A 14,578-nucleotide genomic window follows, 5' to 3' on the forward strand; every position below is an offset into this window, starting at 1 on the left:
CATAAAATTGGTCCTTCGAGCCGGATGACTGACCGGTGGACTTTTCGAAGTGTGGGACCAAGTCGGACAATTGTGGACAAAGGGCATTGACCCCTTTTGTAAAGCGCGTAGTGAACAAAGTGCGTTGACCTTTTGTGTGATCGAACATTGCCCTATTGTTACACTTCGCGGGCAATCGTTAGCATCTGTGCGCCATCGCGAATTTTTATTGGCACAACGTGACGCGTGTTTTCGGAATTTTGGATTCCGTATTATTCTGGAACGAGTTGGCCAACAATCAATCCCGACCTGGTCAGGTTTCCGGGAATCAATATTAGCTGTTTTTTGGAGTTGCTGTTTTGGAGTCGAAACTACACATCGCTGATCATCGTTTTTTCAACGGACGGGTGAACGGTTGAACGATTGATCGACGGTTGACATCATCTTCAACGGCTGGCCCGAAGGTTATCGGTCCTGATGGTCAACGTTCTGGATTAATTGATGCATGCGGAAAATCAATTGAGGTCGTAAGAAACGGAATATCAGGTGTAGTATAGCATGTTGGTCTGTGGTGTCGTCATGCATGAGACGTGCACCGAGTGAAGAAAGTGGGTAAGATGAACAACACGAAAATTCGAGCTTTAATAAAATTTAGAATCTTTGATCAAACATTCGCCAATTAATTGGTTATTTGCAACAATCCCTGGGTTTCTTTCCGCTGATTGACGATCGGTCTTTGGTTCTGCTGGCTTTGTTGGTTTTTGTTGTTTTTTATGGTCGATTCCCCCTCGCTGCAGTCAACATTTTATTTGCACTTGTCGTACGTGTAACGGCGTGTCAATTTGTGGATTTCGGAGTCAAAGTGTAAAAAAAAAGTGAATTTGTTAAAAGTTGAACATTACAAATCGAAGTGTTTGCTTCAATACTTTGCTACAGTGCCTTTGAAATAGAACTTTCGTGATTGCAAATGTGTTACTGCATTGTAATAAAGTGTTGAACTTAGAAAACAAAAATCAAATTAAAAAAAAAAAACATTTGAACTATCAGTGCAAAATATATTAAGTGTTTTTTTGTGATTTTATGATTGGAGAGTGCAACTTATCAAAATGACCAGCGAGCTGAAGGATCTTAAGAAGCAGGAGAGGCAGATCAAATCAACGTTTGACAGTGTTAGGAAATTTCTGGACCAGTTCAAGGCAGAAAAGCATGCAGCTCAAGTTGCTACCCGTCTAGAAATGCTCGAGGCTGCAATGAAGAAATTCTACACCGTGCAACGCAAATTAGAAATTGTGCAAGAGGAAGAAGATGAGGAAACCAAAGAAACTCCAGAGCAGCGTAGCGAACGACAACAGAAACGTGATGATGCCAGTGCTGTGTTGAGCTGCTTTTTCGAAGACACCTACTGCGAACTCAAGGCTAGTTTGAAGGCACTTCTTCCTATTGAAGCTGATGTCATCACACCTCCTCAACCCACTACTCTTCCCAGCAGCCTTCCGGGAACTAACTCTCGTGTAAAGCTGCCTGAGATTAGACTGCCCAGCTTCGGAGGTTTCACCTGTGAGTGGGTTACGTTTCGGGATACTTTCCGTAGCTTGATCCACTTGAACGATCAGTTATCGACAATGGACAAGTTCACGTATCTCCGTTCATCGTTAGTTGGAGATGCCTTCCAGGAAATGGGATCGGTTGATGTAACAGCAGCAAATTATTCCGTAGCGTGGGATCTGCTCCAAAAACGCTACGAGAATAAAAAATTAATAGTAAAGGCCCATCTTGATGCTTTGTTCAACATCGAACCTATAAAGCGGGAGAGCTTTGAGGCTTTGAGTCAGCTGATCAGCGAATACGATCGCAACCTGCTGCAGCTTGCGAAGATTGGTGAAGAGACCGATAATTGGAGTACTATTTTAGCTTATATGGTGTGCTCAAGACTCGACTCCAGTACTTTGCGCCTTTGGGAGGCTCATCATGCATCGAAAGATGTCCCTACTTATGATGATTTGATGGATTTCCTTCGGCAACAGTGCGCAGTTTTGCAATCCATTGCACCTGCCAAACCACATTTGAACGAGCCTAAACATCCCCGGTTTTCTGTCAGCCACACAACGGTCAAATCACCCAGTCGTTGTCCATTCTGCGGTAGTGAACCACATTCGGCCTTCAAATGTCAAAAATTTCTGAAGATGAAACTTCCAGAGCGGCATGAGACGGTGAAACGACATGGACTGTGCTTCAACTGCTTCTCTTCGTCGCACATGCTTCGTGCCTGCACCCGTGGAAACTGCCGTCAGTGTCAACACAAGCACCATACCCTGCTGCATCCAGTGAGAGTGAACAGTGCGCCAGTTCCGTACAATCCACAAGTGCCGAATCGACCATCAAATCCCATCAATCAACAACAACAACAACCACAACCACATGCCCAGAACACGACCACACCTACCCACCAGCGAAGTTCACATTCAAGCTCGTACCCAGTAACACTGCAAAGCAACCCACTACACACCACAGACCCTTCCATCGATACACATGCTTTACCTGTTAACACCTACCTACACTTCACTTCATCAAGTTCTTCTTTCTACCGCCTTGGTGCGCGTTACTGACCGCCATGGGAATTTCCTTTTGGCTAGAGCACTCCTAGACTCGTGCTCAGAATATTGTTTTATTACCACGAACCTTTATCAAAAATTGAATCTTGTTGAAGCTTCTAGCTTCCTGACTGTTGCTGGCATTGGTGGTTCGGTGGTTCAGTCCAACAAACTAGTCAAAGCTACTATTCTGCCGAGAGATCATTGTATTTCCTCCTACATGGAGATGATTGATCTTCATGTTCTTCCGAAGCTCACTTCTACGCTTCCGACTCAAGCAGTAAGCCTGAATCAGCTGAAAATTCCGGCAGATCTTACTTTGGCAGATCCAGATTTCCACCAGCCAGGACCGATAGACCTCATCATTGGAGCGGAGCACTACTACGATTTGCTTGAGGATGGCCGTAGAAAACTGAACGAGAACGGCCCGACGATGCAGAAAACTGTCTTCGGTTGGGTTATTTCTGGCCGAGTACCCGATAGCACCTCAGTTGGTCCACGATCTGCTGCCTATCCATGCGCAAATGTTGAGCTACGAGATATAGTAACAAGATTTTGGGAATTGGAATCCTGCTTTTCCAAAAGCTTGTTGTCGGTGGAGGAATCTGCTTGCGAGGAGTTCTACGACGAAACGACCTACCGAGATGCAGATCAACGCTACGTAGTTTCGTTGCCCAAGAAAGGCTACCTCATCGACAAACTCGGAGACTCCAGAGCCACAGCACTTCGAAGGCTCGAAGGTCTTGAACGACGTTTAGCGAGAGATTCAGCGTTGAAGCAGCAGTATTTTGAGTTCATCCAAGAATACATCGACATGGGCCACATGATCGAGGTCAAGGAGGAGGCGAATCAGCTGGCATACTACATGCCCCATCATCCTGTTCAGAAACCCGACAGCACCACCACCAAGTTGAGGGTAGTCTTCGATGCTTCTTGTCGAACAACTTCGGGGGTTTCGCTCAACGAGCCACTTATGGTTGGCCCAGTAGTGCAGGACGACCTGCTATCTATCTTCGGTTCCGGTTTCGCAAAATCGCAATTGTGGCAAATATTGCGAAAATGTATCGCATGGTGCGCATGAATCCAGCTGATCAACCGCTTCAGCGCATCCTGTGGAGGTTCTCACCAGACGAACCTGTGAAGTCGTACCAGATGACAACGGTCACTTATGGAACTGCGTCAGCGCCATATTTAGCAACCAAATCCCTCCAACGTTTGGCCCAAGACGGTGAGAGCAGCTATCCAGCAGCAGCAGCGGTGATCAAGAAGGATGTTTATGTCGATGATCTGATGACAGGAACTGATGATCCAGAAGAAGGTGCCCAGCTGGTATCAGCTGTCAATACTTTGACCAACTCTGCAGGATTCGTTCTTCGGAAATACTGTTCGAATAGTCCTGAAATATTGTCGAAAATCCCTCCAGAGCTGCGAGACGAAAGGACAACACTTGAGCTTGATTCGTCGACAGCGACAGTGAAGACGTTAGGATTACTCTGGGAATCATCATCGGACAGCTTCAAATTCGCAGTGCCAGTCTGGAATTCTGATGCTTGTGTCACGAAAAGATCCGTTTTATCCGACATCGCTCGTGTTTTTGACCCTTTGGGATTAATTGGACCAATAGTTGTTCAGGCAAAAATATTTTTGCAACAAATTTGGAGGAAAAGGCTGATTGGGATGATCCGCTTCCAGACGATATGAAGATTTTCTGGGAGGAGTACCGCCGCAATTTGATTGCTTTAGAATCGTTTTCTGTGCCCAGGTGGACGGGCTATCTCAACAACTTGACCAGTGTAGAGCTCCACGGTTTCTGCGACGCTTCAGAAGCCGCATATGGAGCATGTATCTACCTTCGCTGTACATCAGATAAAGGGTCAATCACAGTTCGGCTCGTCACAGCAAAATCTAAAGTAGCACCCTTAGAAGATTTGGTTCGCAGGAAGAAAAAGCAATCAATTCCCAGATTAGAATTATCATCTGCCCTTCTATTGGCCCACCTGTACGACAAGCTGCGGCAAAGTATTCCATTCACAATCTCTGCGTATTTCTGGACCGACTCCATGATTGTCAAGTACTGGCTCGCTTCACTTCCATCCAGATGGCAATCATTCGTGGGCAACAGAGTGTCGGAAATACAACACATCACCAAAGGCGGAATTTGGAATCACATCTCAGGGACAGAGAACCCGGCAGACATCATCTCCAGAGGCATGAGTCCAGCGCAGCTGCAATACCAGTCACTGTGGCTGGAGGGCCCCAGCTGGTTGAAATTCGATAGATCCGTCTGGCCAGCAATCGTTGAACACCCATCAGAAATCGACAACTCCCTGCTCGAAGAAAAACCAGCAGCAGCTTTGCCAGTTCAAGCTCATCCACCAAGTTTTATTTTCGAATTGAACTCTTCGTTGCCGCATCTTGTTCGAGTTGTTGCTCTGCTGCAAAGATTCATCCACAACTCAAAGAAGCGGAATCGTGATACCAAACGCATCGGCCAAGTATCATTGGAAGAAGTTGACGAGGCCTTGCAGGCACTAGTTAAATTATCCCAACGTGAGACGTTTCCCGAGGAGCTGAAAGCTTTGCGTACGAACCACGACATTAGAACATCATCCCCCCTTTCTTCGTTGAATCCTGTACTCGTGGATGGAACAATGCGCGTCGGTGGCCGGCTGCGCCATGCTGCTATTTCGGAAGACAGGCGCCATCCGTTCATTCTACACCCGAAACATCCTCTGACCAAAACCATCATGCGTCATTATCACCTGAAGAATTTTCATGCGGGACAGCAGCTGTTAGTGTCGACAGTTCGTGAGCGGTTTTGGCCAATTCACATCGACAGTTTGGCTCGCAAGGTGATATTTGAATGCGTGTCATGCTTCCGGAACAAACCAAAGGTGCAGCAACAACTGATGGCAGATCTCCCTCCAGAACGGGTGAATCCGGACTTTGTTTTCAACAAGGTCGGCGTTGATTTGTGTGGTCCCTTTTACATCAAATATCCAGTTCGGAAAACAGCTCCAATTAAATGCTTTATAGCTATTTACGTTTGCCTGGTGACCAAGGCGGTTCACATGGAAATTGTCGCTGATCTGTCCACCCAATCCTTCCTCGCATCATTCAAGCGCTTCACTGCTATTCGGGGCACTCCCAAATTAGTAATGTGCGACAACGCCAAGAACTTCGTCGGCGCTGATCGCGAGCTTCGAGAGTTGAAACAACTCTTCGTTGACCAACAATTCCAACGCACCGTAATCACCGAAGCCGAGGTAGATGGCGTTGACTTCAAATTCATCCCTCCCCGTTCTCCCAACTTCGGAGGCCTATGGGAGGCGGCCGTCAAATCATTTAAGCGGCATTTTCGTAGAACCATCGGCAACAATCCTCTTACGTACGATGAGCTTCACACCGTAGTCCACCAAATCTCTGCCATCTTGAACTCTCGGCCTCTAACTCCACTTAGCAACGATCCCGACGACTACCAAGCACTTACTCCGGGACATTTCCTAGTCGGCCGACCCATGACTGCATTCCCAGAGCCTGATCTTCAAGACCTTCCACTAAACAGATTGTCTCTGTGGCAAGAAAAAGAAATGTTCGTGCAGCGGATCTGGCAAAGGTGGTCTACAGAATATCCGCCAATCTACATAATCGTACCAAGTGGACCAAGAAGCGCAACAACATACACGTCGGAACAATGGTGCTGATTATGGAGGAATATATGCCAAAACAGAGTTGGTGCCTAGGCCGTGTTATCAACTGCATCCCGGGCCCAGACGGACACGTCCGGGTAGTGCTGGTGAAGACCAAGGATACCACTCTCAAACGGGGAATTTCGAAGATCTGCGTCCTTCCAATACGAGACAACTTCGACGAACTACCATCGCAGGAGCACTAGGTGCTTTCATCGAGGCGCTGCGGCCACATGGGGCCTCCGCTTCCAAGTCCCCCCCTCCTCGTTCCGGGTCCCAGAACGATCATCACACGGTCTTCATCGCAGTCACAATCGCCTTTTCGTCAATCGCAGTTGGTTCAGGTCTCAGCATGTAGCTCCCCGGTGTTTGGTCCATGTCAACGATACTTTTGTGCCGTCTCGGAGCATCCGCTCTCCCCAAGAACATACTCCGTCCATTTCTACATCATCCACAGCAACATGGGAACGAAACTACACAGCAATCACCGGCTCGTCCGAGGGAAGGTACCACCGCTCGGCATCTGCAACAAGATCGACAGGTCATCGAGGGTCTGATCAACTTTTTCGAAGGCCAGCGTCGTCGCAGTAGCAGCACGTTAATTGCTAGAGGTAGTCAGGTTCCATATATCCATTCCACCACGATTCCAGTGGTCGTCATCGGTGCTGGAGGCACCCAACGGAGGCCAGGAGGCCTCCGTTCCAGGCAAGTTATGTTAGTGTTCATAAATTCAAGTGAAAAAGCACCCTCTCATATGTTTCAGCGCGCATCACATCCGTTGGGCCACGTGGGCACACGTGGCAGAGGTCGATTCCGAGACGTACCCATCCAGGTCCAGGCAAGCAGGTAGAGGTCCGTCAGCAGGTCATCCTTGGCATCCAACATCACACCATTTTCGAAGGCATTCCGAACCAGAACCAGGCATCCAAAACTCAACCAGCAGGAAAATCGATATCGCCAACGTCAAGTGCACCATGGGGAGGTGCAACCATTCATCAACAGCACCACCGAAGAGGTCATGGCAGAAGGCTTCAGCAACAGAATCGAAAAAGAACCATCCAGATCAAGTGAAACGATAAAAAATGAAGACACATTTTCCAACCAGTGTTTAGAGTAGGCTAGTGAAAATTATCTCTTACAATTAGCATAAGCAGATAGATGTTTATAGAGAAAGGTTAGTTTGAACAGAACCGATAATTAGTTTGCGCAAATTTCTAATTGAAATCTTATGATTTCAATGGTGGCCGGCATGTTCAGGGGAAGAAATGGCACCACTGAATGAGTTACCACCCAACATATTTTCTCCCGCTCGCTATCTACTACGTTTCCCAGTAGCTAAGATAGGAACAATACAATCGCTCTTGATTGTCCACTATATTCACCACTAACCCTCAGTATCGTCTCATATACTGGGGAAGCGGCAGTAGTCTACTACAGGAAACAATCGCGCGCGCATGCACATTTTTTATACTCGTTCTTCGTCCAATAAAATCCTAAGTACAAAAAGTGTTTGAATAAAAGTCGGTAGTTTTGTCATTTGAAATCGCGAGTTTTATAAAGTGTCCGAAGAAATCGTCCCCACTTTCCGGTCGTAATCTGGAACATGTGCTATTGCCAAGTTATTTGAGCTGGTTGTTTTAGACCCTAGCTTCTCGTACTGCAAACCATATTTTTCTTATGATCAACATGGCTTTATGTCTAAGCGCTCTACGACCACAAACCTGCTGGCGTTTACGTCTAAGGTGCAAGACAGTTTTGCTTCAGGATTCCAAACAGACGCCATCTTCACCGACCTGTCAGCCGCTTTCGACAAAGTGAACCATGAAATAGCTATCGCCAAACTCGATCGCATTGGTTTTTGTGGGTCTCTACTGGAATGGTTTCGCAGCAACCTGGTAGGTCGGAAACTTATTGTCCGAACGGCAGAATCCTTCTCGAACCAGTTTTTCGTAACCTCTGGAGTGCCTAAAGGGAGTCATTTAGGACCAATACTATTCTTGATTTATTTCAACGACGTGCTGTTGCTCCTCGATGGACCAAAATTAGCTTACGCAGACGACCTGAAGTTGTTTTATCCTATCTCCGGCCCTGACGATGCCAAGTTCCTGCAGGATCAATTCAACTTCTTCACCTCCTGGTGCGATGTCAATTGTCTGCCTTTGAGTCGTAGTAAATGCGCAGCAATTTCTTTTTCCCGTGAGCGGCCTCCATTAAATTCAGTGTATTTTCTCGGCGACGAGGCAATTGCTCGAGTTGAGCACGTGAAAGATCTTGGTGTCATTCTTGACAAACGGATGGATTTCAAGATTCACACCAATTACATCGTCGATAAAGCTTCTAGAAGCCTAGGTCTTCTGTTTCGCATGACGAAAGACTTCAAAGATATTTACTGTTTGGAGAGTCTCTATTGCAGTTTGGTTCGTTCGATCCTTGAATACGCCTCTACTATCTGGTGCCCTTATTACCAAAACGGCTCCGAGCGTATTGAGGCTATCCACCGGCGCTTTATGAGATTCGCCCTTCGACACCTGAGCTGACAAGACCCGTTCCGACTTCCCAGCTACGAGAGCCGCTGTAGCATAATCGACATCGACACGCTGCAAACCTGCTGATTTGCTTTCATCCAGAACTGATTGTACCGCACTGTTGGAAGGTCTTTAACTCAACATACGACCACGTGGTTTGAGAAATACTGATTTCCAGCTCTACGTCCCTCTTCGTTTGAATAATTATGGGGCTAACACAGCACTTATAGGTGTAATCAAGACATTCAACCGCTACTCCGAACATTTTGATTTTGACGTTTCGAGGGATGCATTCCGAAGAAAAATTCATAAAGCTTTAAGTTTTGTGTAGACCATTGTATTTGTAGTGTCTTTAATTTTAATTTGTAGATTTAATTTATCGGCCTAGCGGTGAAAAGTGATGTCCTTTTTAGTATGGACATCTAAAGATTATGATTTTTTTATATATAGGTGGATAGAAGGTTAGATGAAATGAAAGATGTTGAAAATGAGCGGGTAGAATTTATTTAGAAGCATATCATCACATATCAAATTTTTGTTCCTCACCGCTAGGCCGATAAATTAAATCTACAAATATGAAATTACGGTGATTAATCATTCATAAAATTAACATAACTTTGGCCAAAAAGAAATAAAAAACACGACATCATAGCATCGGTGATAGGTCACTCAGACTATCGACCATACTGTTTCGCATCCAAACCCCGGATGTAACAAAAACGCGATGATAACAAACTGAGAAGACTATACATCGATAGATGCGTTTCTGAGTTAAAGGGAGTATATCTGAGCGATCACATATCATCTTTTTGTTCGTCCGCATTGCAAGTTTTCCCTTGTGGGGCGGACCACGCTTGGCTTACTAATGTGTGATGGTAGATGCCCAGACAATCATTTGGTGGGTATATCACATTTGCAACACAAATATACGTGTAAACAATTCGTATAAAATGCAGCAGTATATACGTATCATTTTGGAGGCCATATACGTACATTAGCACACATATTCTTGATTTGGTTTATTTTGTCGTAATAAAATCATGCAGTGTATTTATTTTGTCGTAATAAAATCATGCAGTGTATTTAAATACGATTAAGAATATGAATACATTGTAGGTGCAGATATACGAAAATGAGTTTAAATAACATTCATACGATGTAATCTGTAAAATATACGACTTCTGGTTGTCTGGGTGCAGCATCTGTATCTACCGCATCATAGTAGTAGGCTCGTGAGAAAAAAAAATTTGATATGTGATGATATGCTTCTTAATTAATTCTACTCGCTCATTTTCAACATCTTTCATTTCATCTAACCTTCTATCCACCTATATAAAAAAAAAGAAAAAAAAATTCATAATCTTTAGATGTCCATACTAAAAAGGACATCACTTTTCACCGCTAGGCCGATAAATTAAATCTACAAATATAAAATTACGGTGATTAATCCTTCATAAATTTAATTTGAATTTATAATTTTTTTTTTTCATTAGGAGCAATATGTGATCTGCTGATGTACAATAAATAATAATAATAATAATAATAATAATAATAATAAAATCACCTGGACTCTAATAAAGCTAAAATCAAGCTATTTAACCCTATTCTAGGAACGTTATCATGACCAATCATTGTTGGTCATCAATGTGGGTCACCAAAGCTTTTAAAAAGCTATTATTAAACATGTTAGAAATTTTTGTTTTCTTTGTGATTCTGTGAGTTCTCGGAGTTTTATTTTTGTTTTTACCAGCAACCATAATGGTTGATGAATGATGATTGCATTATTGAGATATGATCTGGTAAAATTAATAGCCAAAAAACCAATGTTTTAACCATACTATGAGCATCTTTTCTGCTGCCAGTCAAGGTTTTAGGTAAAATGTGTATGAAATAGTATTGCTGATCCACTCTTTTTTTCTATTTCTGCGATAGCTGATTTGGGCTCCCGTAGGGTACCACTGTAAAAAAAATTACAGTATTCAAGAAAAAAATGAGCATTGTTCTACATATGGATTATTTATCGACTGAAATTAAATCGGATGAACAAGCGGAAAACATTTAAAGATGATTTAATAAAAAGTTGTCAAACAAACATGTATACCAAATATTATTATCGGATTATCTATTGTTTATAAAACAAAAAATTGTGTTTGCCTTGAGCTTGGTCAATCAGCGGTCAAAATCACGGAAAAATGAATAATAAAAAAAACTGTTTGCGATGGGATCAATCAGTGGACAAATTCACGAAAAAAAAAGCTGTAGTTGTTTAAATAAGTTTAGAGTTCGACGACACGGTAGCGATGAATGTTGGATTTCGTGCTATGTTTTGCAGTCGGAGTTATCCGTATAAAGTTTAACTGAAAAGCGGTTAGCGTGTAGAAAACCGACAGATTTTATACTGATTTGACAGATCGCACAAGTTTCGCAGTTATGAGTGTGCAGTCCAATTTTTTGCGATGCGAATGGTATTATTTCCTATAATAGATCATTATCCGTACACAACTCCTTTTTTTAACTTCTCATATACGATTTGTTACATTTTAACGACAGCATAATTGAATTCGACCAGCATATAAAGTATCAAAGACGCATTTATCGCATCAAAAATCTTCGTCATGCCAAATTCGTTAATTCTCAGGCTATGGAAAAATGTGTTTTCAATAGTGTTCAATATTTTTTGTTTTGTCTGGGATTTGAACGCTCGTAATTAATTCAATCTCAATGAATACTAAGAATAATAATATTTCATTCCGATGACTTCATGTTTTGTCCTCTCTTGCAAAATAATGATTTGAAGATTGATTCAAGAATTTACTTCTTAACTTTTCAATGAAATTAGTGAGTAAGAGTGAATTTTTTAACTGTGTTTACTGCTCCGGCTAGCCTACCGCACGGAAGGCTACCGTCGCTCGATTAGAAATTTTCCCAGTAACCGCAATATCTTGGAATAAATGCGCCTCGTCAAATCTGATGGTCAATCATGATGGAATTGGAAAAAAGGTCTGAAATTTTTTTTCTAATGCTTGCATTGTGAATCCATCAACATGGCGTCATTTTGTGCCCTTTGATTTTGCAACCAACATGGCGTGAGTCAATCCATAGTTTCATTATGGTTTAATGATGACCCCAAAAAAAGCTTCGATTTGACGTTTCTCTCGCAAGCTAACCAATTACACGCTTAGGGTGAGTTCCTCATTTCTGAGTTGTTAATCATAAGTACAGTAAATGGGGACAGACTTTTTGAATAAAAAGGGATTGGTTGTAAATGACCCGTGGAATAAATCATGAGTTGAAGTCAAATTTCGTTGTCTGACGCCATCTTGAAATCGAAGATGGCGGCTTCCGCTGAACTTTGAAATACTGTTAATCACTGAAATGACGAATCTTTAAGTCATTTACTACATTTCAAAGATCAGCGGAAGCCACCATCTTGGATTTGAAGATGGCGTCAGATAACAAAATTCGACTTCAACCGGATGATCTCTTTCAACTTATACCCATATTGTAAGGGTTTTATGCGATTCTCAGTCATTTACAGTATTTTCAAGTTGAGTGGTAGCCGCCATCTTGGAACTTAAGATGGCGACGGACAACGAAATTCGACTTCTACTCGTCTATCACTTTCACCTAATAACCATATTGTGAAGGTTTCGTAATATATTCAGTAATTTACAGCTTCGAAAATAAAAACGGAAGCCGCTATCTTGGTTTAATGATGGCGTCAAGCAACTAATTTTCTTCGTACTATTTGGGCCCTTTCACTCAATACTCGTATTGTAAAGATATTCATACCACTTCCAGTGATTTGAAGTTTTCAAAGATTTTGATTTATATTTTTTATTTTAACTCAAAACCAACACACATAACTTATCAAAAATGTGTAAATTGTGTGTGGACTTGCTAAAAAGAATAAAGCCTGCTCTTTGCTCTCACACAGATTTCCATAAGAATGACAGCTAATCGGAGTGAAATTGGAGTGAAGGCTATTTCTATCTCTGTTTAACACACGAGAAATCGTATACCAGAACTGCGAGCGCGCCCATCGCCCATCGCCCATTATAGAACATGCAAAAGAAAGCTTGGAGCAAACTTCTTAGTTTGTGTTTTTTTATAGTTTAAACAGAGCATTCATAGCTCTTTCAAAATAACTTAAACAGTATGTTCAATAAGAGTTTTATTAGCGTTTTCAAAACTATCTGAAAACATATGGTCGAAACAAAAATATAAGAATTTTGCATGACCATAATTAAACCGTCATAAAACGAGTGCACAAAAAATGTCATAATTAAACCATAATAAAATTTCCTAATACAAGTTCGCTCAATCTGTGTTACTTGGGGGTGTGGCGTGAAATAATTATGATTTATCTTTGAAAACTTTCTCTTCTTCCATAGAAAGTTCCATACAAATTTGAAGATATTTATTTAAGGGTCGCCTTAGAGTTATCCGAATGAGCCGAGCATTGCCATTTTCGTTTTAACATAGATTTAATAAATATTGAGAAGAAGGAAGTTGGGCAATATGGGCCACTCAAATGCACATAATATGAAAAGTATAAAAAGTAACTATATTCGATGCTTGATTAAGAATTTTTAGCATTTTCTTCTTCTTGTTTTTCACAGTTATTTAATTACTCTGAAAAATTTGTTCAATATGAGAAATTTTGAAACATTCGTGATGATGATGTTTGAAGCAGTTATTTCAAAATTGAAGTCAGTATGAATTTTAAGCTTTGTTTTCGTTTTTCTTTTGGTTTTGTAAATTTGAACCCTAGGTTTTTGAGAAACCGTCAGTTTTGGATATATTATAAAAGTTTTTCGAGATAAGCATTTACAATTTTGTTCAAAAAACGAAGTCCACTAATGGTCCACTAAAGTTGCAAATTATGTCGAAGGCAACTTTTCCTAGAAATTTACAAATTATGTTAAAGACTCTAAAATAGCATTTTTCTTACCGCAAGGAGCTTCCTATTCAGAAAAATTGAAACCAAAATCCACACTGTGTGGTTGATTATCCATTGTTCTGTGGGTTTCCGGTTCCACCTTTCGAAACCAATCACTCTGATCTGCAATGATTGCGGTCAGTGGGCAACTAAAAGTGTCCACCTAAACGAGGAAACAAAGCCATCAGCTTACAGATTTTATCCCACTGATTTCAGCTGGACCTGTCAAATACATAGGTGAAGGTTGGTCAATACAAATGGTTGGGGCGTGTTGAGAGGATTTTTTATTTATTCAATAGAAAGTAGAAACGAAAATTGCGCCATAGCTAAAACAGCTTGGTACTTAATGGTGTTTTCAAATCTCTGAGCCAGTTTCGTTCCCAAGATTCCGGTACCAAACGCACTGTAATCTCTAAATCAACACGCTTCTAACCCCTCGGGTTATCCAGTAGTTTGGCGAAGATAAAGAATAAATCCAATATAGAAGATATCTCTCCGGGGAAATGGTCAACACCGGTAATTGGATACTAGTAGCTGCTGTGTTGTTTTAGCCTTCTCGCTGTTTGTGATTTCTTGCCGCCAGGAAAACCGAACCAAGTTAACCTGTTTCAACGTTCCATGCACGATTTGTCTGCTACGTTTGGAAACCGTTGCTGTTTCCCGCCGTTTCAGAAAAAAAAACGTCTCACGGGACCTCATTTCCCAATCATGGGGTCTAGGGCAAGGATGCTGTATAAACATGCTATGTTGAATGTAGCAACAGCGTCAGCGAACCGGAACCGGAAAGAGGTGAAGGTGAGATCCAGCCATCCTAGTCTGGACACGTCCGGAAGAAAGATAATCTTCGACCCC

At 42.3% G+C, this 14,578-nt stretch overlaps 2 protein-coding genes across 2 annotated transcripts; both read left to right on the forward strand.

Annotated features, from left to right (window-relative positions):
• The first annotated feature begins 1,085 nt into the window (after positions 1-1,085).
• On the forward strand, positions 1,086-3,651 carry LOC129738091 (uncharacterized). The gene is made up of 2 exons (XM_055729278.1): positions 1,086-2,571; positions 2,687-3,651. The coding sequence occupies exons 1-2, from the start codon at positions 1,086-1,088 to the stop codon at positions 3,649-3,651; spliced, it is 2,451 nt and encodes an 816-aa protein (XP_055585253.1).
• Positions 3,648-6,465, forward strand: LOC129738093 (uncharacterized). The gene is made up of 3 exons (XM_055729279.1): positions 3,648-4,051; positions 4,195-6,076; positions 6,136-6,465. The coding sequence occupies exons 1-3, from the start codon at positions 3,648-3,650 to the stop codon at positions 6,463-6,465; spliced, it is 2,616 nt and encodes an 871-aa protein (XP_055585254.1).
• Positions 6,466-14,578: the final 8,113 nt, after the last annotated feature.

This window comes from Uranotaenia lowii, chromosome 1 (assembly GCF_029784155.1).
Source record: "Uranotaenia lowii strain MFRU-FL chromosome 1, ASM2978415v1, whole genome shotgun sequence".
Classification (NCBI taxonomy): domain Eukaryota; kingdom Metazoa; phylum Arthropoda; class Insecta; order Diptera; family Culicidae; genus Uranotaenia; species Uranotaenia lowii.

Bases quoted from the DNA above. Each gene is read 5' to 3' on its own strand.
- LOC129738091 (XM_055729278.1), top strand. From the start codon at position 1,086: ATGACCAGCGAGCTGAAGGATCTTAAGAAGCAGGAGAGGCAGATCAAA. The intron at 2,572-2,686 runs GTGCGCGTTACT...ATCTTGTTGAAG, and splicing joins TTCTTCTTTCTACCGCCTTG to CTTCTAGCTTCCTGACTGTT.
- LOC129738093 (XM_055729279.1), top strand. From the start codon at position 3,648: ATGAATCCAGCTGATCAACCGCTTCAGCGCATCCTGTGGAGGTTCTCA. The intron at 4,052-4,194 runs GTTAGGATTACT...TTGGACCAATAG, and splicing joins TCGACAGCGACAGTGAAGAC to TTGTTCAGGCAAAAATATTT. The intron at 6,077-6,135 runs GTCGGCCGACCC...TCCACTAAACAG, and splicing joins TTACTCCGGGACATTTCCTA to ATTGTCTCTGTGGCAAGAAA.